The sequence below is a fragment of the Stegostoma tigrinum genome, chromosome 4 (assembly GCF_030684315.1).
Source record: "Stegostoma tigrinum isolate sSteTig4 chromosome 4, sSteTig4.hap1, whole genome shotgun sequence".
Classification (NCBI taxonomy): Eukaryota; Metazoa; Chordata; class Chondrichthyes; order Orectolobiformes; family Stegostomatidae; genus Stegostoma; species Stegostoma tigrinum.
Genome location: NC_081357.1, coordinates 110,574,636 through 110,601,288, shown reverse-complemented (window position 1 = coordinate 110,601,288; position 26,653 = coordinate 110,574,636). Strand labels below are relative to the sequence as shown.

The 26,653-nt window shown below is 40.8% G+C and overlaps 1 protein-coding gene across 23 annotated transcripts in view; it reads left to right on the top strand.

Moving 5' to 3' along the window:
* The window catches only part of LOC125452749 (myelin transcription factor 1-like protein), a 402,372-nt gene that overhangs the window by 310,145 nt on the left and 65,574 nt on the right, over positions 1-26,653 (top strand). For 22 of the 23 annotated variants that reach the window (XM_059645600.1, XM_048531537.2, XM_048531532.2 and 19 more), the window contains one exon: positions 2,414-2,656. The exons of the other annotated variant lie outside the window; for it this stretch is intronic. In XM_059645600.1, the coding sequence (XP_059501583.1) occupies positions 2,414-2,656 (243 nt within the window). The remainder of the gene's footprint in view (positions 1-2,413; positions 2,657-26,653) is intronic. 23 annotated transcript variants of the gene reach the window in all.

Below are 26,653 nucleotides of genomic sequence, written 5' to 3'. Positions count from 1 at the left end.
CGCACAAAAACAATTCTGTCTGACCAATATGCTTGACGCAAAGTTACAAGTACTTTCGATGGGATTTTAAAGAAAATTTCCTTGCATGTAGAAAACTGCAATTTTACGTAAACTGGGCATTATATAAATTAATGGAAATACTAATCAGGCATTTTTTTTAATAGGCACCCAATTGCTCAATGCCGTTATTATGCCCAGACAGAAAGCTGAAAAATTCACCCTGTCGCATCCATACAGGAGTATTCACTAATTCCAATACAGAGACATTAGTCCAGCATTCCAGTTTGCATTGCTAATTTTGGAACTTACACATGTGTGGCTAACTTGATTTGGCTGTAACGGCTGATTCACCAAATTGCTTCCCAACACAGACTATCTTAATGTGTGAAGATAATTAAGTGAAATTGTTGGAGAGCAACTGGTTCTCATGAAGTTGCTGCAATAAGGTTTATCACTAGCAGGAAGGAATGGGAAGGGGAAGGGGAAGGGGGAGAATCACAGTGGAGTTTGTTTTGATTATTTTGATTTCGTCTAATCAGTGTCATCAAGAAGAGCAATCAAATAAGTTACATTCAATTAAATATGTGCATGGCTAGCTCAGTTTATGAAAGCTTCTTAGTAAACACATATTTTCCATTTCTAATGTCTCTTTCTGGTCAGCCCTCTCTAAATTGGCTCATTTATTTTGCTATTCCTATTAAAAATCTTTCATTTTATTTGCATGCCTTCACCTCATTTCAATTCAGCTTCAACAGTGGAATCTAACCCCTTCTCATTTGTCTGCCATAATCTTCCTCACCTTCTGAGCTTTGACCTTATTGTTCCCTTTTTTTAATCTTAATTATCCCTTAACTCAATCATAATACTGTGCAAAAACTGAAATTGTAACCTCTGCCCAACTTAATCCCTTCATCGCACAAGTTGTTTTCTGTTTTTGTATTTGAAATGTTCCTTGCCAAGTGCTGAATGAACTTTATTATCACAGGAATAGTTGTTTCTTATCATATTATGAGAATTAATGAAGTGCTTTCCAGGTTTCACAATTTTTCAAAGAAACATAATTAAGTTTTTAATGATAGAAGCTCTGGGTTATGCCAAGCATGCAAAGTTAGGTTGCCCTTCCAACGATAATATCTGGAACATCCATTAGGGCCCCTTTGAGAAATAATAAACAAGAAGGGTAAAGGAAGGGGCATTCTTTAGCAGCTGACTGTCAATTTACTCCTTCAGTGTGGGTCCTCTAGTATTTATGTTGGGCAGAGCAGCCAGCACTGAGTGAACAACAAAGTACCTATCAGGGAAGGAGTGAGAATACCTAACTTTTATTGTCAGATGCAATTCATATTGACAAACTTTTACATGAGGTGAGCAGTCAGTATCTGGGCCTGCAGCATCTCTTCAGGAATATGCCAGTCATATTCAAAGTTCTAGAAAACTTGTTGGAGGAAGAATAATTGGAGGCCAATCATAAAGTATCTGTCACGAGAGGGATTTGCACCAACTGGGACCTGTGTTAACTCAGAAGTCAGTATGACCAGGAGGATGGAATTAAGATTGTGTTGTCCAATTCTGTGTGACATTGATGGGCTTAAATTGCTTGAGGTTAGTAAGGCTGATTTGTAGGCTTTGGTTAATTTGTTGATCCCTGTTTGTCATTTTGTCTTTGATGCAGCATGAACATGACATTATGAGTTACATCATTCAGATTCTGGAGGGAAAGTACTGTACAGATGGAACAGGTTCATGGTTCATTGAAAATTGCATTTCCGACTGTTACACATTGCCTATTCTGTAGGTACTAACCATTTGAAATGTTGTGTTATAGTTTTTGTGGCTGCCTACAAAGACTAGATTTTAAACAGCCAAATTAAATGAATTTTTCAGCAATAATTTTTCTCTAATGTTTTCATCAGGAGTTTTCTTTTTCATGAATGAATTATACCCTAAACAAAAGGCAAAATGCCAAAATTCACAACCTGATTATTTTCTTCTTTCAATATGGGAAGTATGCTTAGTGTTTTTAAGTTCAAAGAATGCAAGGGAATGTTCTGCAAGGTGTAATTTTCTTACATTTTATCTTATTCTTTATCAGCTGAAGAAATATTGATACCAAAAAGAACTAATAAAGAAATGATCTTCAAACAGAATGCGGATAACTTTCATGATTCTTAGTAATCTGTAATTGCATTTCAGAGTTTCACATCTCTCGTTCTTCTTGAGAGTCATTTTCACCAACTTGGGAGAGTACAGTCCATTGTTCACATCACTCTAAAATTGCTAAAAGGATTTTAAATAGTACACAAACTCATCAATATTCTCAGAAGAGATTCAGAACAGACTAAAATGAGAGCGATTGCAGTGTATCTGGTATGCAGTGCAAAGTCAGTTAAAAGGGATGATCTTTATTATACAGAATCCTGATATCGAGGTGGATGAGAATGGAACCCTAGATCTGAGCATGAACAAACAGAGGCACAGGGATGGCAGCTCTGGCAGCAGCACTGGACTGCTGACTCCATTAGAGCCAATGTCCCCACAGCGACAGAACATGATGGTCAACAAGTGCTATACAATGAACGAGGCTGATTGCTGGGACTTTCCGGTAGACTACACCAAAATGAAACCTAGGACGATGGACGAGGAGGATCCCAAAGAGGTATTTGTGAAAGGCGGGTGTAAAATTAAGCAACAGAAGAAAGTAAAAGCTAAGTTTTACTGATTGTGCGCAGTCATAATATATAGAATTAAGAGTTTTTGCCATCACTTTCAAAGAATTAGGATGCATTTTGACATCCTGTTGTGTTTCCCCTTATTTTCATTTTCAAACATTCACCAGGGAGCATCATTGGGGAAACACCTCTGAGGAACCCTTCTGAACAAATTAGCATGTCCACATAGGTGATGGTGAAACTGTCTATGTTAATCGTGATATCAACCAATGATAATTTACCAACTTTATAGTTAGAAGTTAGTGCTCTGACGGTGTAATTGGGATGGGTTTTGAACAAAAATAGTCAAAAAAATAAGAGAAGAAATGTAACGGATGTTTAACAACCATTTGTGATAGTGTTCCCCTCAAAAAAATCACACTAAAAGCTAGTTTCCCTCTTGAAGCTTGACGAACATTTTGACAGAATGTCCTTCCTTGAATGTTAATTTCTTTTTGTTTAGCTAAAGATGTAAAATTGAGAAGGATTTGTGCTTAAGCCTGTGTATTTATATTTGCCTTCAGTGGTTGAGCAACTGTCATTTCTCATGCTGCCCAATCATTTTTACATTGCCCATGAACATCTGCACCCCTACTTCACCCCAAAGAGTAGAAAGGAGGAACAAACAGCACCTGAGAATAAAAATACCATCAACATTTTGAGTATAACTCTTCAACTGGAAAAAATTGGAAATGCAAGTCATTAACCAACTTTTTTATGTCTCAGTTGTTGGTGACTTATGTATTTTCGAAAAGTTCTCGACACATTTCAGGTATCCAGCATTTGTGGATTTTCAATTTATTTCCAATCAAGGGTTGAGTGAAAAGTTATGCTTGGTGCCATTGATTTTTGGATGTTATTAGTACCTTTAGAGCTCCAAAGTGGTGTGCAAGGCCATGCAAGCATACTTGTGGGTGAATTGTACAGCATAGTATGTATATATAGGTGTTAGTTCAGAAGGAGTAAATGTGTAGCAAAAGTATGATTGTTGAGCTGATCATGATTCGAATGCGATATGACACTAAGAGTGCCATTTTGGACTTCATTGCTCCAGCCAGCACTGTTTCCTGATCTCATAAAACTGAACAAACTTTCAGCAACAGGAAGGTACCCCCAGCCAGCATCATTGAAAGGAATCATCTATTACTTATAGGTTAATAACTGGTTTATTTCTTACAGCTGCAAATATTTTGCAAATGTTTCTGGCTTTCTATAATTGTTGTAAGTTGCGAAGCTCTACAAGGAGTTGTTTGACATTTGCTGAAGGAATTTTGCTAAATTCATGGCTTTTATACAGACTAGTTGCTCCAGGTAAGAGTACACCAGAAGTGTTATACTGCAAGTTTTGGAAAATGAACAGTTGCTGGCAGAAGGAGGGACAGATAAAGAAATCCTTGCAAGTTGAAAATATCTGTCTAATCTGTTTAGGGAGCAATTCTTCCACTTGCACCTCAGGTGTGCAAGATGTTAGTGAGGATTTGCTCATTAATATCTCCCACCTGCTACAGCTAGAACTGCAATCTCAGTGCAGGTTGAGGACAGCATTACCAGTGACTGTCACATGGCTGCTGAACGTTTATGCATTTGACCCCTTCTTTGTTGGAGTAGAGATTTTTGCAACACCTCACCATTTGCTGTCCACTATTGCAAAAGGGCAGTCGCAGGAGAATGGGACTCAAGATTGTCCTGTATTTGCTGCACAATCTCAGCATCCTGAGGGATCATTTTTGCCATGAGACCCAGCTGTAGGCTGAGACAGTGAGAGCAGGTTGGAGGAGGCAAAAGGAAGTGGGTGAGGAAATAGAAGGTGAGAAGGAATGAAAAGCAAAAAGAGGAGAGGACAGAAAGGGAGCTGGTGTCCTTGATAGCCACCTCCTGCCCTTGAAAAATTCCTCTGACTGTGTTACTTCATCTCTCATGCCACAACAGTACCACACTTATGTTCCTGTTGTTGTTGGCCATCACAGTGTCAATTTTTGCACAAGGAAAAAGTAGATGCCATCAGACTACATACATTTCAGACCTCATTTTTAAGCGACATAGTGCCTTGCTGAAACAACAATCAATGGATTGCCCTCTTGTAAAAACAAAAATAATGTGGATACTCAAGATGTTAAAGAAAAACAGTAAGTGCCAGAGAAACTCAGCAGGTCTGGCAGCATCTGTAGGGAAAGTAAAACAGCGCTAACAATTTGAATCTAACATGACTGTTCTTCAAAATTTTCTTTGAAATTCTTCAGAACCTGTTATGATGAAGAGCCATGTCAGACTCAAACGTTAACTTTGTTTCTCTCTCCATGAATGTTGCCAAATCTGTTGAATCTACCTCTCACAGGGGAAGCAAGGGCCTAGTGGTATTGTTGCTGGGCAGTTAATCCAGAGATCCAGGAAATATTCTGGAGACCTATGTTTGAATCCTACGATGGCAGATGGTAGAGTTTGAATTCAATGAGTATCTGGAATTAAGGGTCTAATGATAACCATGAACATTGTTAATTGTCAGGAGAAAACCCATCTGGTTCATTAATGCCAATTAGGAAAGGAAACTTCTGTCCCTACCTGGTCTGGCCGTGTCAGACTCCAGACCGAAAGCAATGTGGCTGACTCTTAACTGCCCTCAGGGCAATAAGGGAAGGACAATAAATGCTGCCTAGCCAGCTAAGCCCTCATCCTGTGAATGATTTTTTAAAAATCTTGTTGCTTTTATTTCAAATTATCCTTTTGCATTTGTTTAGTGCCTGTCCTATACCTTTGCCTGACTTAGTGTTCCAACATAATGCTACTCTGTAGATGATGGAAGGTCCCTGAATTTCTGTGGACAAGGCTACAGAAGTTCTCAGATTGTATCTCCTCAGTTTTAGGCCCAGAATGCCCAGCTTCAAAATGCACCATCTTCATGTGAGCAGCAGGAGTCTGCACTGAGCCCCTGCTCCCTGGATCAGTGTCTCAGTAACTGTAACAATCTGTTGAAAGACAATTTGCTGTATTGTTGTGACACTCAGCTAGCGATTTGCATACTGAAAGCCACAGCCATGATGGCAGTAATCTGAATTTCCACCATGAGCACTGACCTTTTGGGCAACTTCGATTATTGTAGCTGTGAAATTGTATCACTGTTGTGCCCACGAGTCATGAACCAAGTTGGCTATATTTGCAGAGATATTAGGAACTGCAGATGCTGGAGAATCCGAGATAACAAGGTGTAGAGCTGGATGAACACAGCAGGCTGAGCAGCATCTTAGGAGCAGAAAAGCTGATGTTTCGGGCCTAGACCCTTCATCAGAAATGGCCATATTTGCATTTCTGATTCCATGACCCAAATTCACCAGTCTCACATCCAAGACTGCTAAACCAAAAGTAGCTCTAAAGAAGAGTTATATCAGATTTGAAATGTTAACTATATTTCTACCTCAACAGATGTGTTTGTTTTAGATTTCCATCACTCACAGTATTTTGCTTCTAATAAACCATAAGTAGGTTTGTTTTATTGAAGTCTCCAACTGATATATGCATGTTACAGGATGGCTGAACAGACAGATCTACTCCAGGGATCTGATTACACATATCCAAATTAACATCTGCAACTCCTACATTACCAACTGGCTGCTCATCATATGTTGCTTTGCATTGTGGTTCCTTTATCATTTGTATATTCCCTTAAAGTGATATCACACTAGAAAAGATGGGCTGCAAGTTCTTCAAAGGTCCTTATATCAATTTAGTTCTGGAATCCTCCATACTTTTTGAAATTAAACACGAGAACTTTGGCAGGTTTCCCAAAACACTGAGTGTTTTATTGTGCTTAACCATCAGTGTTGCTCAGTATACTGTGCCAGTGAAGAGCTCATCTGAATACTGAGCAGTAGGACTCCCACCTCTCTGCAGCCCACTTTTGCTTGGTATCCCACCATGTGCTGATCCCACCTCTAAGCTAGCTTCTAAAATGAGCTTGGTGTCAGTGTTGGAGCTGGATGCTATGAGTGTGCAGTGGTGGTGTTGTTTTGTTCATTCTGCAAAGACCATACTTGTTTTTACTTTGCAATATGCACTGAAATTGGAAAAGAAACTTGTTTCAAAAATAACGAGAATTATGGAAGAGATTGCTGCAAGTAAATGCTGTTTGCCCTGCTATTTGTACAAGCAATGGGAGAAGGTTGCTGCTGATGAGCTGGAGCCAGAGAGTGTATATAAAAGACGATTCAGTCAGTAACGAGTAGCTAATTGGTCTGTGGAATGGTGACTAGTTGTCAATGACAAAGGCCTTCTGCCTGCCAACAACAATATGATTGGCTGTCAGGTAGCTGAATAGCTTGGAGGTGTGAATGAATAGTCAGAACTATGAGACCTCCAGAAAGGGAAAAGTTGTCTTTGTTTCTGCAGTAAAGTCTAAAAAAATTGCCTGTCATCTGTTGCTGTAAGCTGTTGCTTTTAATCAATATGACAGACTTTATAACTTGTAAAACAGTTGCTTTGTGCATTGGCAAGAAGTGAAAATACCAGGAGACGACTGACCAATAAACAGCAAGTCCTAGCAAGCCAAAAATATCACTACAGCAAATATTGTGAACAGGGACAATTGACTATGTTCCCAATCTTTCCCTCTACGCATAACACCCCTTTTTTTATGTTTGTATGCATTTGTTGCATGTGTTTGTATGGGATTTTTGTAAGATATTAGGGTTTTAACTTGTAGAGTTGTATATTGACTGTTCACAATTGTTTACCCATAACCAAAATCTATTCATCATAAATAGTAATTCTTGTTAAGTACAAAAACCTGGTTCATGCTTATCAGGTCTAAAAGACAGTTAAATTGGGGAATTTTGCATTCTTTTATAATGTCATTAATTTTTTGTGATGACTCTGGGAATAGTACGGCTTGATTTCCAGTATGGTACCCCATTAAGGTGTAGCATTAATCACTCTCTATTTGTTTTCCATCTATTGCTTGAGATGATTCTTCACTTTCTAAAAAAGCAATGACATGAGACTGTGGTAATGGCACAGGGATCAATTTGGGGAGCAAAAGGTTGTGAACTATCAGTCAGTGGGGTGTGAGAAGGAAGATTAAGTTTGAGAGTACTGTTTCCTTCACAGCACCAGGGACCCCAGTTCAATTCCACTCTCAGGCATCTGTATGTGTGGAGTTTGCATGTGTCCGCCCACATGTCTGTGTGTGTTCCAGTTTCCTCCCACAGTCCAGTGATGTGGAAATTAGGTGGAAATGGCCATGGGAAATTGTCCATAATGTTCAAAGATGTGTAGTTTAGGTGTGCTAGCTATGGGAAATACAGGGACAGAGTTAAGGGTCTGAGTGAGATGGTCTTCAAAAGGTCTGTCTGGTCTTGTTGAGCTGAGTAGCCTGTTTACACACTCTGGGGATTCTATGATTCTATGATCAGAATCTAAGAGAGAGAGAGGGAGGTCCATCATGCAATCTAACAAAATGTGAAGCTGGATGAACACAGCAGGCCAAGCAGCATCTCAGGAGCACAAAAGCTGACGTTTTGGGCCTGGACCCTTCATCAGAGAGGGGGATGGGGTGAGGGCTCTGGAATAAATAGGGAGAGAGGGGGAGGTGGACCGAAGATGGAGAGAAAAGAAGATAGGTGGAGAGGAGAGTATAGGTGGGGAGGTAGGGAGGGGATAGGTCAGTCCAGGGAAGACGGACAGGTCAAGGAGGTGGGATGAGGTTAGTAGGTAGGAGATGGAGGTGGGAGGAAGGGATGGGTGAGAGGAAGAACAGGTTAGGGAGGCAGAGACAGGCTGGGCTGGTTTTGGGATGCAGTGGGGGAAGGGGAGATTTTGAAGCTGGTGAAGTTCACATTGATACCATTGGGCCCTGCAGGAGGCCCAGGATGGACTTGTCGTCTAAAGAATGGGAGGGGGAGTTGAAATGGTGAAATCTTTAGATGACGTGCCCATCCTGGGCCTCCTGCAGCGCCACAATGATGCCACCCAAAGGTTGCAGTAACAGCAACTCATATTCCGCTTGGGAACCCTGCAGCCCAATGGTATCAATGTGGACTTCACCAGCTTCAAAATCTCTCCTTCCCGCACCGCATCCTAAATCCAGCACAGTTCGTTCCCCCCCCCCCACTGCATCCCAAAACCAGCCCAGCCTGTCTCTGCCTCCCTAACCTGTTCTTCCTCTCACCTATCTCTTCCTCCCGCCCCAAGCCACACCTCCATTTCCTACCTACTAACCTCATCCCGCCTCCCTGACCTGTCCATTTTCCCTGGACTGACCTATCCCCTCCCTACCTCCCCATCTACATGTTCCTCTCCACCTATCTTCTTTTCTCTCCATCTTCGGACCACCTCCCCCTCTCTCCCTATTTATTCCAGAACCCTCACCCCATCCCCCTCTCTGATGAAAGGTCTAGGCCCGAAACGTCAGCTTTTGCGCTCCTGAGATGCTGCTTGGCCTGCTGTGTTCATCCAGCTTCACACTTTAATATCTTGGATTCTCCAGCATCTGCAGTTCCCATTATCTCCGTCATGCAATCTGTTTGGCTAAACTAGTGTCATAGAGTCATACAGCATAGAAATGGACCCTTTAATCTGACTTGTGAGTCGTGTAGGTGGCAGTATGTGCAAACTGATAGATCTGGGCGTGAGACTTGCATCACTGCTAAATATGCGAGTTAGTGGTTACTAGGATGTAGTATTTGAATATGCATGAATTGACCTTGACCAACTGTGTGAGGTAATTGTACATGTTGCAGCACTGCAGTCAGGCCCTATGGCTGTAATTCCTGGCATCGATCTCCAGAGCTACATGCTGCTATTATGTTTCAAGTGTGGACATGGAGGAAATCTCGTACACCAATACAGGACATATTTTGACTTACTTCACCAAAGTTCCCAGGGCTACATCTGAGCACCTTCCAGTCTTCTCTCTCAGTGGCCACGTCCTTCACTCATTGTCAGGTTACTTTCTCTTCAACCATAACTTCCAGCACTGGAATGAATTAAAGCTTATGTTACCAAACAAAGTATTTCAATTTTTTGCTGCCTGCTCATCAGTGTTGGGATCTTACTTACATAAAGGTGTACTCCATCAGAAGTAACAAACACATTGTTGTGCATATGAGCAATTATATGTGCAGGTGAATTTTCTACAGTTGCCTTGGCAACTTGCAGCCACACTGCAATGAAGATTCACTTGAAAAAATGCTAGCCTCTGCAAATGTTGCCTTGATTAGACGGAATGAGCTATAAGGAGAAGCTAGGAAAACTTGGGTTGTTTTCTCTGGAGTAGCGGAAGCTGAGGGGAGACTTGATAGAAGTCTGTAAAATTATAAGATGCATGGATAGGGTTGACAGTCAGAATTTTCTTCCCATAGATGAAATGTCTAACAACAGGGGGAATGCTTTTAAGATGAAAAGAGGACAGGCTAAAGAGATGTGAGGTGCAAGTTTTTTACACAGAGTGGTCGGAGTCTGGAAAGCTCCGCCATGGGTAGTGGGGGAGGCAGATACAATGGGGTGTTTAAGGGAATTTTAGATAAACACATGGATATGCAAATAATGGAAGGATCTGGGCTAAGGGCAGACAGAACGGATTAGTTTAGTTTAGAGTTACGTTCGGCACAACATTGTGGGCAGAAGGGCCCGTTCTTGTGCTGTTCTGTTCTGTGTTCTATGTTCTCTCAAGTTATGCCCAGCCAACAACTAGTGCAGTTAGCACCGCCTTAATGTAGACATCATTGAAATGAGTATTCTTCAGTAAGATACCTGCAATTCAAACAGAGCATGCTGGTTTTTCACACATTATGAGCCTTGAGCCTGTTTTCAGGGACTATGCAATTTAGCCTCCATTGTTCTCAGTAAGCAAGTTGCCAAGGTGACTGTAGAAAATTCACCTGCACATACAATTGCTCATGTGCACACTAATGTGTTTGTTACTTCTGATGGAGTACACCTTTATGTACCTAAGATTGCAACACTGATGAGCAGGCAGCAAAAAATGAACTACTGTGTTTGATAGTAAAAGCTTTAATTCATTCAGTTGCTCTTCACCACCTTCATTGGTACGGGTGAGTGTGAGTCACAGGAAAGCAAATAAAGACAAATGTATATGACAAATGTTGTAATGTCAGCTGCATTCCATATTATCCTTGATTGAGTCCTTAAATGATCTGGGGGGAGGTGTGGAGGTATCTACCTCAACCTGAGCTACAAATCTTCTCAAAACTCATTAGGTATCTATCTCATTTAACCAAGTTTTTAAGAGCTTTTGTCATAGTGCAAATTTCACGCTTTCCAACATGCAACGACATATTACAGCTGAACAAACATACAAAAAGGAAAGTCCAGTTGTTTCATGCTGTGATGCCTTAAAGATCCTTTTCTACAAGTAATTTGTTTACTGATTAGCCTTCGGCTGGACATTTTCAAGCATAGAATAATCTGGGAATTTGAGTCATAGAGTCATATAGCACAGGAACAGGCACATTGGTCCAACTCGTCCACAGTGACCTTGTTTCCGCAAACTAAATTGGTCCCATTTGCCTGCATTTGGCTCATATTCATCTAAATCTTTCCCACTCATGTGACTTGCATCAGCTTCATAAAGAATGGTGGGGTTGAATCGGAGAATGGTAATGTAGCTGCCAGTAAGTTGTGCATTGAGTCCTGCTACTTTCACATGGACAAAAGTGCTGGCAGTGCCAGGTTCAGTTGGAGCATATAAATTGTGAATTATGTCTTCAAATGAAAGTGTTCAGCACAGATTATGTTAACTCAAAATATGTAGCTTTGCACTGCAGCTATTATTGGCATTGGTATTGCTTATGCTAGTTCAATTGCTTTTGGCTCCTTCCGTGACAGAAAAACATCCTAACATCTTCAGAAAAGTGGAATTATGCTCTTTTTGCTGCGAAAAGCCATAGCCTATGAATTCTACCCATTATGACAGGGTGTCTATATTGTTTGCTTCCATCTATCCATCTGCTGATACAAGAAAATAGCACACACCTGTTCATTTGTAGATGTTCAGTTGTTCTGTAATAACCAGAGGACCATTGATTTTCAAGCAATGATGTGGACCAATCTGCATGCCAGTAACTTTGAAGCTAGTTTATTTTCTGCCAGGCTTGGCCTTTCCACTCCTGTTTATTCTTGAGCTTTACTGTTTCTACCTACTTTCAGCAGAGTGGTAGTAGAATTATGTGTAACTGAAAACTCAGTGTGGGTTGTATGGTAAGAGAGCCACAGAAACTCCAGAGAAAGGGCAATGACAACTTAAAAATGGTCAACTATTTGAGAATTCTACAAACTAATCAATCACAGCAGGAAATTAAAAACTGTACAGAAATATTGAATCATGTTGTTGTCAGTCTTGACTTTGAAACTGCAAACTGGCTTCCTCAAATACAACATCTGCAACCAGCCTTCCTTACCCCTTCCTAGCTTAAAGTTTCTGTGTCTGCTGCTCCCTTTGGCATCAGCTCAAACAGCTTCATCTTAGTGCCTTGGATATATTAGTCATGATCCTAACAGCAGCAGAAAGTTAATTCAGCTGGGTAAGAATCGCATTGCCCCATTGAAGCCTGGTCCTCATTGCCTGTACCTTACTCCCTTAGGCCTTCTTCCTTCACTTCCTTCAAGCTCCAAGACCAGCCCTCCATCCCTGTTGGCTCAATATGGACCTCAATCTAAATCTGAAGCCCAAATCCACATCACCTGTCTTTCCAGAATTCCAGATTGGCTTTTCCCATTTTCCCATTCCTAACACACCATTGCTGATAAAGAATTGCATACCTCACAGCTGCCACTGTAATCTGCATTGCATTTACTTGGCTGTCTGTTTCTTTTATTTATTTTGGTTTTCCCACATCTGTGTTTTCTCTTTAATCTGCTATTTGTACACTAGTGCGAGCTGCACATATCGTAGAGCACAGGCCAATAGTTGCTCAAACATTTTGAACAGCTGATCCCTGCACAATCAGGCTGCTCAGTACGTACATCAAGAACTTCTCAAATAAAAGGTGACAGAAAATAGACGGCCAGATTTTATTGAGAAATTGATTGAGCGATTCACACTGACAATAGTACACAAGCTGGCCAGGCATTTGTAATCAGGAGCTGATAAGCAGTGAATTGTGAATTGTTATATGTTGCTGACTAATTTACACAAATTCATCAATAGTCTTATGAAAGTGACATTTTACGTTTTCTAACCTCGGTATGTTTCAATTAGATACTGCATTTGTGCATTAGTTGTCCATTAAAAAATTCAAGTAATTAATAGAAACAAGTTTTCAAAATATAATGTGAAGTATTAATGATTATCATTAAAATAATTATCTCTTGCCCAGAAAGTGAACAATTTCCATGCTGGCCATGTGACCTTGTTATTTCTGGTAATGACTCTCCTTCAGAACTGGAAAAGGTTTGGAAAATGGTGGGTTTACTGCTGTTGATGGAGGGAGAGGTGGATCAGCAAGTGGAACAGGTTGTGAGGGTGCTCAGAGCAAAGGGAGTGCTATTTTTGGTGAAGGAGAGATAAAGATGTAAAATGGATGTAAATGAAAGCGTGAAAGGGGGAAAAATAGTCCGCTTGGCTGAGGTTAATGTCAACAAGACACAGCGACGAGGGAAGTGCGAGAGGATGTAAGGAAAAATGGATGACAATTGTCATACTCTGAAGTTGTGGAACTCAATATTAAGTCCAAGAGGAAGGAAAAATGCCTAAGCGTAAAGTGAGGTGTTATTCCTGCAGCTTGTACTGTATTTCATGGAATACTTCAGCAGGCCATGGATGGAAATTGTTGCATGGAAATGAAATGATTTATTTAAAAGATAAGCAATTAGAAGATCAGGATTATTCTTATGGACAACAACAGAGACATTCTGCTAAGAAGTTACCCAGTCTAGCATTTACTCTGGCCAACATAAAGGAGACCATTTTGTGAGCAGCTCGTCCAAATACAGTAAAATAGCTGGAATGAAGTACAATTAAAATGCTACATCACCTGGAAGTGGCATCTGGGGCCTTGCACCCAACCAAAGGGTCCACACAACTGTGTAGGAAGGCATATAGGGGGAGTGGGAAATTGTTAGGAGTGATGGAGGAGCAAACCATGGTATCACGGTATTCCTGTGGAATGCTTTCAGTGGAGGGGAAGATGTGTTTGGTCGTGGCAGAAATGGCAGAGGATGATCCTTTGAATGCAGACACTGGTGGGTTGAGAAGTGAGAACAAGTGGAACCCAGTTGTTTTTCCGGAAGGGATGGAGGCAGAAGTGCGGGAGATGGGTCAGACACTGATCTGGGCCCTATCAACCACGGTGGGGCTGGGGAAGGGGAAGAGATTCTTGGGTTGATGATAGAGAAGGACTTATCTCAGTTCTTTCTATGCTTGGTACTCAAACTTTCAAAGGTGCCCCTTGCAACTTTGTGGGCAAAAAATCTTGAGTCTAAAAATGAAAAGAAAAGCTACATAAAATGGCAAGTCATCAGATTGCCTTCAATAGAAAATCTGGCCCACTATTATCAGCAAATACATTGAAGTAATGTGTCAGTAGAGAATACTGACATGTGAGAGATATCTAGCCATTTGCTAACATTTGAAAGGCAATTTATTATAACAGCTAGCATATTGAACAAATTTGTTTAAAGTTTTTGTGGCTACAATTGACATTTCTGAAGAAGCAACTACAAATCTATGAAAAATAAGCATTTAAAGAGCACAAACAATCATTTGTTAAAATTTTGCCGATGCGCTCTGGAGCCAGTTACCTTCCTGGAAATCTTTGAGCCGTTTCCTGGAGTCACATCATAATGCAAGTGTAGTTTTTAGCTAACGTGAGCTTTATTGAGTGTCAGCAAAGGCACCATGAGTAGAACTGCCAGGGTAGCTTATGAATTCACTTCACTCTGCTAATTGGCACAATGTTTGCACAGAACAGAAATCTGACAGTGCCAGGTTCTGCCCCAAGCTTGTGTGCGCATTCCAATATTTTTTTCTCTCCAGCAGGTGATCTGTCATCTCGCTGCTGCTCTTGACCCCAGATTTTTCAGAGCCATTAAATCTTATCAGCCTTTATTCAGTCATAGCTCTCTCATCTCTGCATCTGAAGCACGTGCATTCACAAATCACTTGAAGTAACTGAGCACATAATCTGACCTGACACTTCACTGCATTACTCAGAGACCAGTGTGCCATTTTTTGGATAAGCTGTTAAAGCCAAGTTCCCATATAACCTCCCAGAGGAATGTAAGAAATCCCATGGTGTGGTATGAAGAAGAATAAGAAAGATCAACTGACCAATAGCGATCCCTGAATCAACATCATAATTGCATTTCTGTTCGTCAGAACTTGCTTTGTAAATTTGCTGCCACCTTCCCTGCATTACAATAAAGCAATATTCAAGTGACCGGAAAACACTTTAGGGTGCCCTGAATAGAAGATGTGATATAATTGCAGTTTACTTTATTTTACCCCTTGATGTTCTATGGTCTGGTTATTCCTGCAACTTAAACCAAGGATGAAATCTGTTTCTACAATCTGACTGTTCAATTAAATGTAGCAAAGTGTAGCCTTCTGCAATTTAGTTAGTCTATTAGTTGAACCCAACACTGAATCTGTAGACAAATATAGCATAAATATTGTAATTGAATTGTCGGTACCTGAAATGAGAATTAAGACTGCTGCCTTTTTTTAATGTCACAGGAACACCTAACTTAGTGCACATTTTGGATACTCAAGTGTTTAGGCTGCATTTAAAAGTACACCCAGATCAAACGAAACAAACACAGAGAATGCTGGAGAAACTCAGCAGGCCTGGCAGCATCTGTGGAGAAACGGAATTAATGTTTTGAGACCATATCAGTCTTAAGAACTGAAAGGAGTTGGAAAATTAGCTTATTTTTATGCACTTGACAGAGGAGAGGTCTAATGTAAAAGACAGAAGGGTTATTGATGGTGGAGGGACAAAAAGAGAGATGTAGAATGGGTGAAAATTAAGAAAGGGAGAGAATTGGTCCTCTCTGCTATGTGCAAAGTAAACAAGACACAAACAAAACAAAGCTTTGTGGGGCTGTGGAGTTTGGGCGGGAGAAAGTGCAATGCGATATGAGGAAGATAATGTAAAAAATGGAGAACTGATATGATGGGGTCAGTTTGTGAAGTTAGATCTAAGAAGACCTAATGACAAATGCAAGGATTGCTGTGCAGTAAATTAAATTCCAAAATGCCTGTGAGGCAGAAGTCCTGAAATGTGGCACTTTCTGAAAGTAAAGCGGCACGTCAGTGAAGCCCAGGGCATGGAGCAGGCAGAGGAATCAACACAAGGTCATGAACACAGATATCTAGAAGGTAGTCCAGAAAAGGTTTGTTCCACATGGGGTGAAGAAGGAGTGTGAACAAAGGTAGCTTGTCATTTATGAAGGCAGTGATTCATGTTGTTAACAACTGATGCCAATCAAAGTAAATTACCAGTGTCAGACAAGCTTCCTTTAATACCATAGTATACTTAAAGAAAATTGATCCAGAACTCTGCTGAAAATGCAACACAAAGGAAAGTAATGAACATAGTTAAGAACTGGCACAGCAGGATCAGGCAAGTTAAGCCTCCTGTGATGAACCGCAGAAAGCTTGATGGCTGATTATAATTATTGACACAAATAGCTATCAATTAAAATGCACTCTCACTCTCAGACATTCTTTTACATATCTTGTAGGCAAGGTATTTTATATTCAGGTGTATGGCTCATGAAGTATTGCTGTTGTCTGACAGAAACAGCTCCACGTATTCACTCATTCAGTGAAATTTACCTTCTTCAAAAAATGTTCATCTTAATGCAATAGACAGTATCCAGAACAGGTTAAAGAACTCATCCGGTCAAACAGTCCAGTCCTTTGAAGGTGTTATTATTGGCTGGAAAATTGTAAACTGCATGGTTGACTTCCACACGCCTGCTCCAGGCTTTTATTATTATAATCATCTTATCTACAGAAATGCAGTTGTAAAGCTGTAATGGTGTCATGCATGTGAAATGTATCAAGCGCCCTCTAGATAACAACAGCAATGTATTTAAATATTTGCATTTCCTTGTTGTAGTAAAGCCACAATCTGGATAACAAGTCAGACCCTTGCAGCAGCCAACCTCACCAGAGTACTGAATGCAACTACCACTAAACACCACAGGAGAAAACACCATGTATTTCAGTGTTTTTAGTGATTTAGAAGGGAAAACATTGGGTAAGTCATTTGTCCTACTTGTGAAAGGGTAGAGAGGTGCTAGCTGAGGGTCAGTTATTGCTAAGTGCACCTATAGCACCGACATAAAACCAATCTCATGAGCAGCTTTTAAATGGAAAGTACTTCCTGAGTGGATTGGGTTCAACATTCACTTGACTCCTTGCTGACTGTTGCATTGCAGATTCCATTAATCAGTGATGTGCTGTTCTGAAGCTGGGCGACATATTGTCAATGAGCAGTGGGCAGCACCAGTTAAGCGAGATCTCAGCCATGCTGTGCCAAGCACAGATGACGATGATGATGATGCATCTCTGAAACTGGTCCTCCCTGATGACACTTAGGCAATGAGGTCTATCCCTTCCTGGTGCAGTATTCATTAGTTTACATGAACTGGAAGATATTTCACTGCAACAGGTGTAAAGGTACCCAGTAAGAAGCCTAGTTCTCCACCAAGAACTAGTCCATCAATTGGTGCCAGTCACATGACATCGGTTTTTCCATTAATCACTTTTAAACACTTCAACTAGTTTGGCATTTATTGCCATCAACAGTCACATTTTCCATGTTCTCACAACATTTTGTGTAGAAGATTTTCCTCGATCAGCTTTTCATTAACGTTCTTTTCACTAGTTCTTGTCATTCCTAATAGAGAAAAATATATTCATTGCCGATTCAGTAAATTGCCTTACTTTTTGAAAACCTTGGTAAGATTATCTCTTATCCCCTTCAGCCCCAGGGATTTTAGTTGCCATGAATTTCTTTAAAATCTATTCTCTCATCGGCTTGTGATTATTTATTGTCCATCCCTAGTTATCCAGTTCATCCAGTTGATCATTGTCACTCATTTTCTTCACCTAGATATTATTCTGGAGTTTTGGACTTTATCTAGCAGAAATACTTCCATGTGAGGCACTCAAACGGAAGACTGTGGAAGTGAAATTAATTAAGTCATAATGTCAAACTACCAATCTTGTTATGGCAGCTGCTTTTACATCCCACCATAACGTATTTACCAATTAAATTTCCCTTTTCCTTTTCAGTATTATTTGCTAATTTAACCAATTTGCATTGAGCTTCTGAATCCAAGTCGTTGATGTAAATTAGAAATGGTACTGGCATCAATCCTGGTCTTTGAATCATCCTACTCAATTTTTCTCCCATCCCAGATGTTATTGCTGAAATAATACCCATTGTTCCCATCCCTCCACTAATTTCTTATCCATATCCAAGTTCTGCTTTGATGTTCTGGGTCATTGAGGTGAAAGTTTTGAATAAAGTAATAGACATACTTTCACTAATGACTTTTGGGATGTCAAAGTACATAATATTTTAATGCCTTCTGCAGTCAACTGACTTGTAAATTCCTCAAGTCACCGTGAATATTAGTCAGGTTGAAGTGTTTCTGTCAAAATCTACATCGCTGTTGTTTCTTAAGGTATTGTTTTATGGATAATCCTTAAGTTTATTCCAGAAAATCAATTTCTTTCTTTTGCATTGAATGTAAGTAAAAGTCATGGGTCTGTTGTCATCTGTTTTGGTTTTAACACTCTGATTGATTATGTGTTCTATATTTTAATCTTCCAATCCACTAACTTTCCCCACTATTCAGTTTCCCCTTTATAATGACTGTCAGTCCCTCATAACTATGCTGCTTTGTTCCGCTCCTCATTCTGTGTTAAATATCATCTAACTCTGAGTATTTATTTATTTATTTTAACTCCTTTCAGCTTATCTAGGACTTTGATTGCTCTTTTGGCACTTTCCTGAACCATGCCTTTGCTTGTTGAGAAAGGGTACCATTCATTCATAGAATACCCTACAATGTGAAAGCAGGTAATTTGAGTCCACATCAACCCTATGAAGTGCATTCCACCTAGACCAATCCCATCCCATCCCCGTGCCCCTGCATTTCCCATGCGGACTGTGCAACGAAACCACAGCACCCATAGGAAAACAAGGCAAACACAGTTGGGGGCACATGTAAGCTCTACACGGACAATTGCCTGAGTGTCGAATCGAACCAGTGTCCCTGGTGCTGTGGGGCAGCACGGCTAACTACTGAGCCACCGTACAACCCTTTATTTGAAGAAGTAATTTTAGAAAAAATATTTACTATTTCTTGCTGATCTGATGTTTTAATATATTTGTATGTTTTAATATTATAAATGTATGCAAGTGACTTCTTGATATTGTAGTATTGAAATATTTTTATACAATCATGTTTTGCCTTTACCCACTGCCCTCTGATCAATGTTTTAGCACATATATACCCATTCAGATAGCAATCTAGGCAAAATATAAATCTCCTTTCTCTCAGCTAATTAACTCCCCGTGTTTATTTCACCTTGAAAGCAGCAAATTGCATTTTTGTAGTATTGTTAGCATAAAAAAAAGTTCCACTGTATCCCATAGAACATGTTTTTCAGTCTAGAAGGGTCACATTTGTTTAGTTTGCTGTTAATAACCAACTTTTTGTTCTGCATGCACATCAGTTTTCTTTCACAAGGGTTCTTTTCACCAACTATCGAAATATTGACAAGAAATCTCATCCAATTCAATACTTGGCACAATAGGAGTCCCAGGTCACTTTGTGATTGCTGTTTTCTGAGTGGTATAATTTGGCTTTCCTACATAATTTCTGGGCCATTTACAAATACTAGGCCAGAACGAATACTGTCTTCCATATCCTGTGAGTCATGAATTAGTCACTTGTTATATTTTGTAACAGTCAGTGTAAACTACTTTGGCTTTCTGAATATATATTTACTAATTGAAGTCTTCAGCAAAAAGAGCTTGTGTCTGAATACACACCATTCTGTTTATAAACCAAATTGCTTTTCTTCTTGAACTAACTTGATGGCCTACACTTTCCTCTAATGTTAGTTTTGATTTATCCAATGGAAGTTCTTATTCACGTGCTTCTTCGTGTGATCTCATCATTCTCAGTCAATGAACTAAATTCAAGTTAATTGTCTCTGATATATCTAGTTAAACACCTTTTTAGCATATCCATTCTGAATCGTTGATGGCCTGGACTTTCATCCTCAATTGGGTTGCATAAGTTGGGAAAATTCTTGGTTTTGCCTACCTGCCATGAGAGAAGGTGCTCGTAAAAATGGAGAGCAGCATGTGAGCTGCAGCTAACCCAGGAAAGATCTTGAAGCAACCCTGGGGCTAGAGGGTACTGAACAAAGTTGTTAAAAGACCCAGCATTGTGCTGTGGGATTTCCTCCCACCTTTAATGAGGAAGGGAAGACCCTCTAGCCCTCACTGTTACACACCCCCACATCTCCTCAGCCTACATGCATTCCCAATTCCTCATTCTTACTACTTTATGCTCCCCAACCATCCACATGGCCCATGCACAGTGGTAGCACATCACCCTGTCTCCAAAATCCCTTATGCAATCCCCAAACAAACTATGACACTTTACCCACTTTCTGAGGTACTCATGCACCTATACAAAAATGTGGTGCTTCAACTATTACCCATAGATATTTACACCTCCACAGCAAAACACTGGTTGTTCCATGATAATAAAATGTGAGGCTGGATGAACACAGCAGGCCAAGCAGCATCTCAGGAGCACAAAAGCTGACGTTTCGGGCCTAGACCCTTCATCAGAGAGGGGGATGGGGGGAGGGAACTGGAATAAATAGGGAGAGAGGGGGAGGCGGACCGAAGATGGAGAGTAAAGAAGATAGGTGGAGAGGGTGTAGGTGGGGAGGTAGGGAGGGGATAGGTCAGTCCAGGGAAGACGGACAGGTCAAGGAGGTGGGATGAGGTTAGTAGGTAGCTGGGGGTGCGGCTTGGGGTGGGAGGAAGGGATGGGTGAGAGGAAGAACCGGTTAGGGAGGCAGAGCCAGGTTGGACTGGTTTTGGGATGCAGTGGGTGGGGGGGAAGAGCTGGGCTGGTTGTGTGGTGCAGTGGGGGGAGGGGATGAACTGGGCTGGTTGAGGGATGCAGTGGGGGAAGGGGAGATTTTGACCTGTCCGTCTTCCCTGGACTGACCTATCCCCTCCCTACCTCCCCACCTACACCCTCTCCACCTATCTTCTTTACTCTCCATCTTCGGTCCGCCTCCCCCTCTCTCCCTATTTATTCCAGTTCCCTCCCCCCATCCCCCTCTCTGATGAAGGGTCTAGGCCCGAAACGTCAGCTTTTGTGCTCCTGAGATGCTGCTTGGCCTGCTGTGTTCATCCAGCCTCACATTTTATTATCTTGGAATCTCCAGCATCTGCAGTTCCCATTATCACTGGTTGTTCCATGCCCGCTTATCCATTTTATACTATATAGGATTACCAGCTGAAAATGCCTTGACTTAGAGTCCAGGCATCTGTTAGAGTGTTGAAGTACCTGATTCCCAGATAAAACATTGCTTAATTAAAAGGATCCAAATGCTTGCATTTTCTGAAAGTGATACTTTAAATGTTCTGCATAATTAATACACTTGTATTGGGTTGCACTAATACGAATTAAAATTATTTTGCATACCATATAATCATTTGGAACAAGAGAAGGTCGTTCAGTCCATCAAGCCTGTTTCCCCTTCAAATAGATCATGTTTTATCACTTACCTCAATCCATGCTAACACAGTGTGGAGCTGGATGAACACGGCAGGGCCAAGCAGTATCTTAGGAGCACAAAAGCTGATGTTTCGAGCCTAGACCCTTCATCAGAAGAAGGGGATGGGGAGAGGGTTCTGAAATACATAGGGAGAGAGGGGGAGGCGGATTGAAGATCGATAGAGGAGAAGATAGGTGGAGAGAAGACAGACAAGTTAAAGGGGCGGGGACGGAGCCTGTGGGTGAGTATAGGTGGGGAGGTAGGGAGGCGATAGGTCAGTCCAGGGAGGGCGGACAGGTCAAGGGAGCAGGATGAGGTTAGTAGGTAGGAAATGGAGGTGCAGCTTGAGGTGGGAGGAGGGGATAGGTGAGAGGAAGAATAAGTTAGGGAGGCGGGGAAGAGCTGGGCTGGTTTTGGGATGCAGTGGCGGGGGTAGATTTTGAAGCTTGTGAAATCCACATTGATACCGTTGGGCTGCAGGGTTCCCTGTCATTAGTCTCCAGAAGTTTATACATTTCTGTCATGAACTTGCTCAATGATTAGTTTCCACGGTCCTCTAGGCAGAGAATTCCAAGGATTCACCTGCTCCCTCCTCGTCCCAGTCTTAAACCCCTTATTCAGAGACTATTCCCTCTGGTTCTAGACTCACCAGCCATGGAGACATCTCATCTGTGTCCACCCTGTCATGCCCTATAAGAATTATGTTAGGTTTCACTTAGATCATCTCTCATTCTTCAGTACCTTACAGAATAGAGGCCTCCTGCTTGTAAACAATTCTGCAACCCCAAAGATTAATCTGGCGAAGCTCTGTTGCACTCTGTATGTGGCTGCTGTATTCTCCCTTAACCAAGGAGTCATGACTGTACACAATGCTGAAAGTGAGATCTTACCAAAACTCTCTGGAATTGCAGCAAGGTAATTACACATGAATCTCCTTTTGATGAAGGCCAACAGATTATCTGCCTTACATGTTAGTGATAATGGAAACTGCAGATGCTGGCTCTGATGAAGGGTCTAGGCCCAAAATGTCAGCTTTTGTGCTCCTGAGATGCTGCTTGGCCTGCTGTGTTCATCCAGCCTCACATTTTATTGCCTTACAGGTTACATCTGCACGCTAACTTTCAGTGCTTCATGGACAAATCCATCCAAAACCTTTTGAATACCAACTCTTCCCTAAACCCTCACCTTTTAAGAAATATTTCTTCTGTTTTGTTTTTTACTGAAGTAGATAACTTTGTAGTAATTCATATTGTATTGCATTGGCCATGTCCTTATCCATTCAGTTATCCCATCAAAGACCACTTGAAGCCCTTTGCATCTTGTTCACGACATACATTCCCATCTCGTTTTTTTTTGTCATCAGCAATTTTCAATATATTGCAATTGATCCCTACATCAGTCACTTGTATAGATTGTGAACAGCTACAGACCCATTATTAACCCTTGCAGTAGTGATAGCTGGCAATCATGATAATAATCTTATTCCTACTGTTAGTTTTCTTTCTATTAGCCAATTCTCAATGAAAACTAATATAATACTCCCAATCCATGTGCTCTAATTTTGTTACTAATCTGAACATAACGTTTCTGTCATAAATCCTTGTTAGCTCTGCCTGATATTACCATTATTTCTAAGAACCTAGTGATTACAGTCTTTATAATTGATCCTAATATTTTTATGACTGTGAACATCAAGCTAACAGGTCAGTAGTTCTCCATTCTCCTTCTCTCTTTATCTTCTTAAATGGAGTTATATTTGTTTCTTTGCAATCTGCAGAATCTGTAGATTTTTGAAAGATAACCATTGATTCATCCATTGTCTCTCTAGCCAATTTCTTCAAAACTCTAGGATGTAGCTCATCTGGGTTAAAGAATTATCAATCTTCAAGCCAGTTAATGTTTCAAATATTATCTCATTACTAATGAGATCGTAATTACCTCATAAAGACAGACAAAAGGTCATTGTTTAGTTATTCTATCAATTCCCTGTCCTCCACTTAAATCCTTCTGTGTCCACCCATAATGGGCCACAGTTGTCCTAACTAACCTTTCCCTTTTCTCATACCTAAAGAATGGTGTACAGTCTGCCTTGATTTTTCTCACTAGCTATGTTCATATTATGATTTCCTTTCCTTTTTCTGTTTATTGGTCATACTTTGTTAGGTTCTAAATTGTTCCCAGTCCCCAGGTTTACCACTCTGTCTGGAATTTTTATAAATGGCTTCCATTGATCGAATGCAATCTTTAACTTCTTTTGTTAGTCCCTATTGATTTACCTTTCCCATTGGATGCTTGTGCCTGTTGTACTGTAAAAAGCACTTATTTAAGTACGAGTCATTGCTGGTTGACCATCTAATGTTTCCATGTATTTTCTCAATTAATCATAACCAACTTGTTACCCCGAAATTCATGGTTCCCGCTGCTCAGATTTAAGAATCTCAGTTCAAAATGAACTGCATCATTCTCAAACTTAGTGTGAAATACTGTCATTTTGTGGTCATTATTTCCTGAAGACTTCTGTACAGAGAAGTTATTGATTAGTCTTTTCCCATAGCATTAACTAAATTGACTGCAGCAGTTCAGGAAGGCGGCTCACTACCACCTTCTCTAGGGCACCAAGGCAATAAATGTTGGTCAGCCAGCAACGCCCACATTCCATGAGTAAGTAAAAAATATAGATGAGCCATTTTCTTTAATGTATTTCCCTGGAAATATTTATTTTGTTTTTGGTTTTAAAGAAGTTGCAATGTTGTCTGCCTCAGCTATGTCATGTGGTGAAACACTTTATGCTCCAGTGACCAGTTGGAGAAAGAAATTTTTCATATATGCTAAAGCATTTGAGTCTCCTGTGAGGAAAGTAATGAGCCTTCAGGGCCCAGAGAGTGGAATTATTTGATTTTGAGTTAAAATAGACACAAAAGAGTATGGACTTAGCATCTCATTCTGTGGGTTTCTACATTACCAAGTAGAGTTATATTTTGAGCAAGGGAATAAATGTAACTTCGAGTGAAGAGCAAATCTAATGAAGTGCAAGGTCCTGGATGCCTGACAAAGTTGGTTTCATTTCTCAGCCATTTGTAATCTCACAAACATTACTGTCTGATCTGAGGAGCAAGTAGACGGGGAAAAAATGGGTGAATTGAGGGAAGGATCAAAATAAAGCAATATCCTTCTGAGATGTCCAGGCAACATCAAAAGCCTAAAATGTCTTTGTAGGAAGAAGAATGACCTCCCCATTCTGAGATATTTATTCTCTTGCAACTAGTTCTTTACTAAAATGTACATCTAGAGACCCACATCCAAAAAGTGAGAAGGTGAAACGTTTTGCAGTGTATATATTACTATCTTTGCACAGTAGATATCTGACTCATTTTAATTAATCTGAGGTGATCTGTGTAAGTGATATTGGACTTTCTGAGAACACAGTGAGGTAAGTACTTACTTCAATTTTATTGTCTAGTTTAATTAGGTTGAGGGACATTAACTTAATTATAGTTATCGCAAATTTGCATAAACATAGATACCAATAAATCTTCAACAGGCATAAAAAGCTGAAGTCGCAGTTTTACTGCAGCCATTATTTCCCGCACAGGAATATTTTCATACAACAAATTAACCCTGTGGCCTCTTTGAGTAAGATTGGCAGCTGAATGACCCCTTCCCTTCTTTGGGTCAGAACCTCATACAAACTGAATTGACTTATTTCATATTGGACATAATGACTGAGATAGAGAAATGACTTTGCATTAAACTTCAGGTTTCAAAGGTGAAAGGGTAGTTACTAACTCACTGTAAAATCCAATTGATATTTCTATCTCTGAATATTAGTCGATAAGACTACGTGTAACTTACAGGTTCAGTCTAAACAGGAGGATCAAATAAAATTCGTAATAAAATGAAGAACAGGATACATTCTCTTCCAAGGAAAATCTCTGGTCTAATCACCCTTTTCTCATCAGATAAGCACCCTAGCATGCAATGTCGTTCATATGGGAGGCCTCCCATTGTTCATTTTACAGTCATGCCTAAAATAATCTGCACAAATTCAGTGGGGATTTCCTCAAATTATTTTCAATCCCATCAGTACAATTCCAGGACAGGTCCAGAAAATTTACACAAGAGCCATTCCAGTGAGTGTGGGTTGATATGGGAGTTATGACTGGATGGTATAAGACTTTCTTTGCAAGGGGTATTCATTCATCACAGGGATGAGGAGGGCCGTACCGCGCTGATCTACTTACTCACAACAAGCGTGTTGCTGACATGCCCATTTCCCAAATGGTTTCCCCCTTCCAGCTGAAACCTATGCCTGAGATCATCAATTCATGTCTCAATGTGACACCTGAAATGCGTGTGATCATCTGGGGTGATTGCTATGCCTTCAGGAAGTGGATTCAGAATTGGTAGAATTATCAACAGCTTGCAAGGTACCACAGAAGTAGAGAAAATTACGATGCATTTGTGTGCATTCAGTGCTGTACAAAAAGTTGATACCCCTGCTCCCAAAGAGACTAGAATATTCTTTACTCTTTCTATTTTCGCTGCCACATCTAGGTGCTATCTTGGTAGCTGCAGCTGAGCTGATGAAAGCCAGCTGATTGTTTTTGCCATGGATGACGTTTGTGGGTGTTTTCTGATGCCGTGAGCCTTAGACAGCTTTTTCTGGAATGTCATGAGATACAGTTCTTGGCTGCCAGCCTGGTACACCTCCTGAATGCTGTGTCAACTCCCATTAAGGGAATGGAGCACCTGAAGTGAAACCAAACCTCAGGAATGGATAGCAGATATGGGCTGATACGGTTGGCCTGGTGGTGCACTTGTGATCACCGCCTTTCCAATGTTCTGGAATGCAGGGCCATAAAGTCAGATAGAGCCCTCTTCCCTGTGCTCCAGTCTATGCATATCTGCCAGATATTTCATGGCTCGTCCACATACCTGTGCCAGCTCATTCAAGGCCAAAAGCCTGTTCTCCAGCAGACCCCTCAAATGTGGAAGACCTTGGCCATTTCTTCCAGCTCAAGCTGCAGGCCCATGTCAGGGTGTGCTGACTAGAATGTAAGGATGGAGAGGAATGCCTTGAGATAGCGTTTCCTCTGAGGGTCCTGGCTGTGCCTGCTCAGGTGTGTGCTGGACGGGCCTGCGAGAGGGGGCCCATGGATCGCAA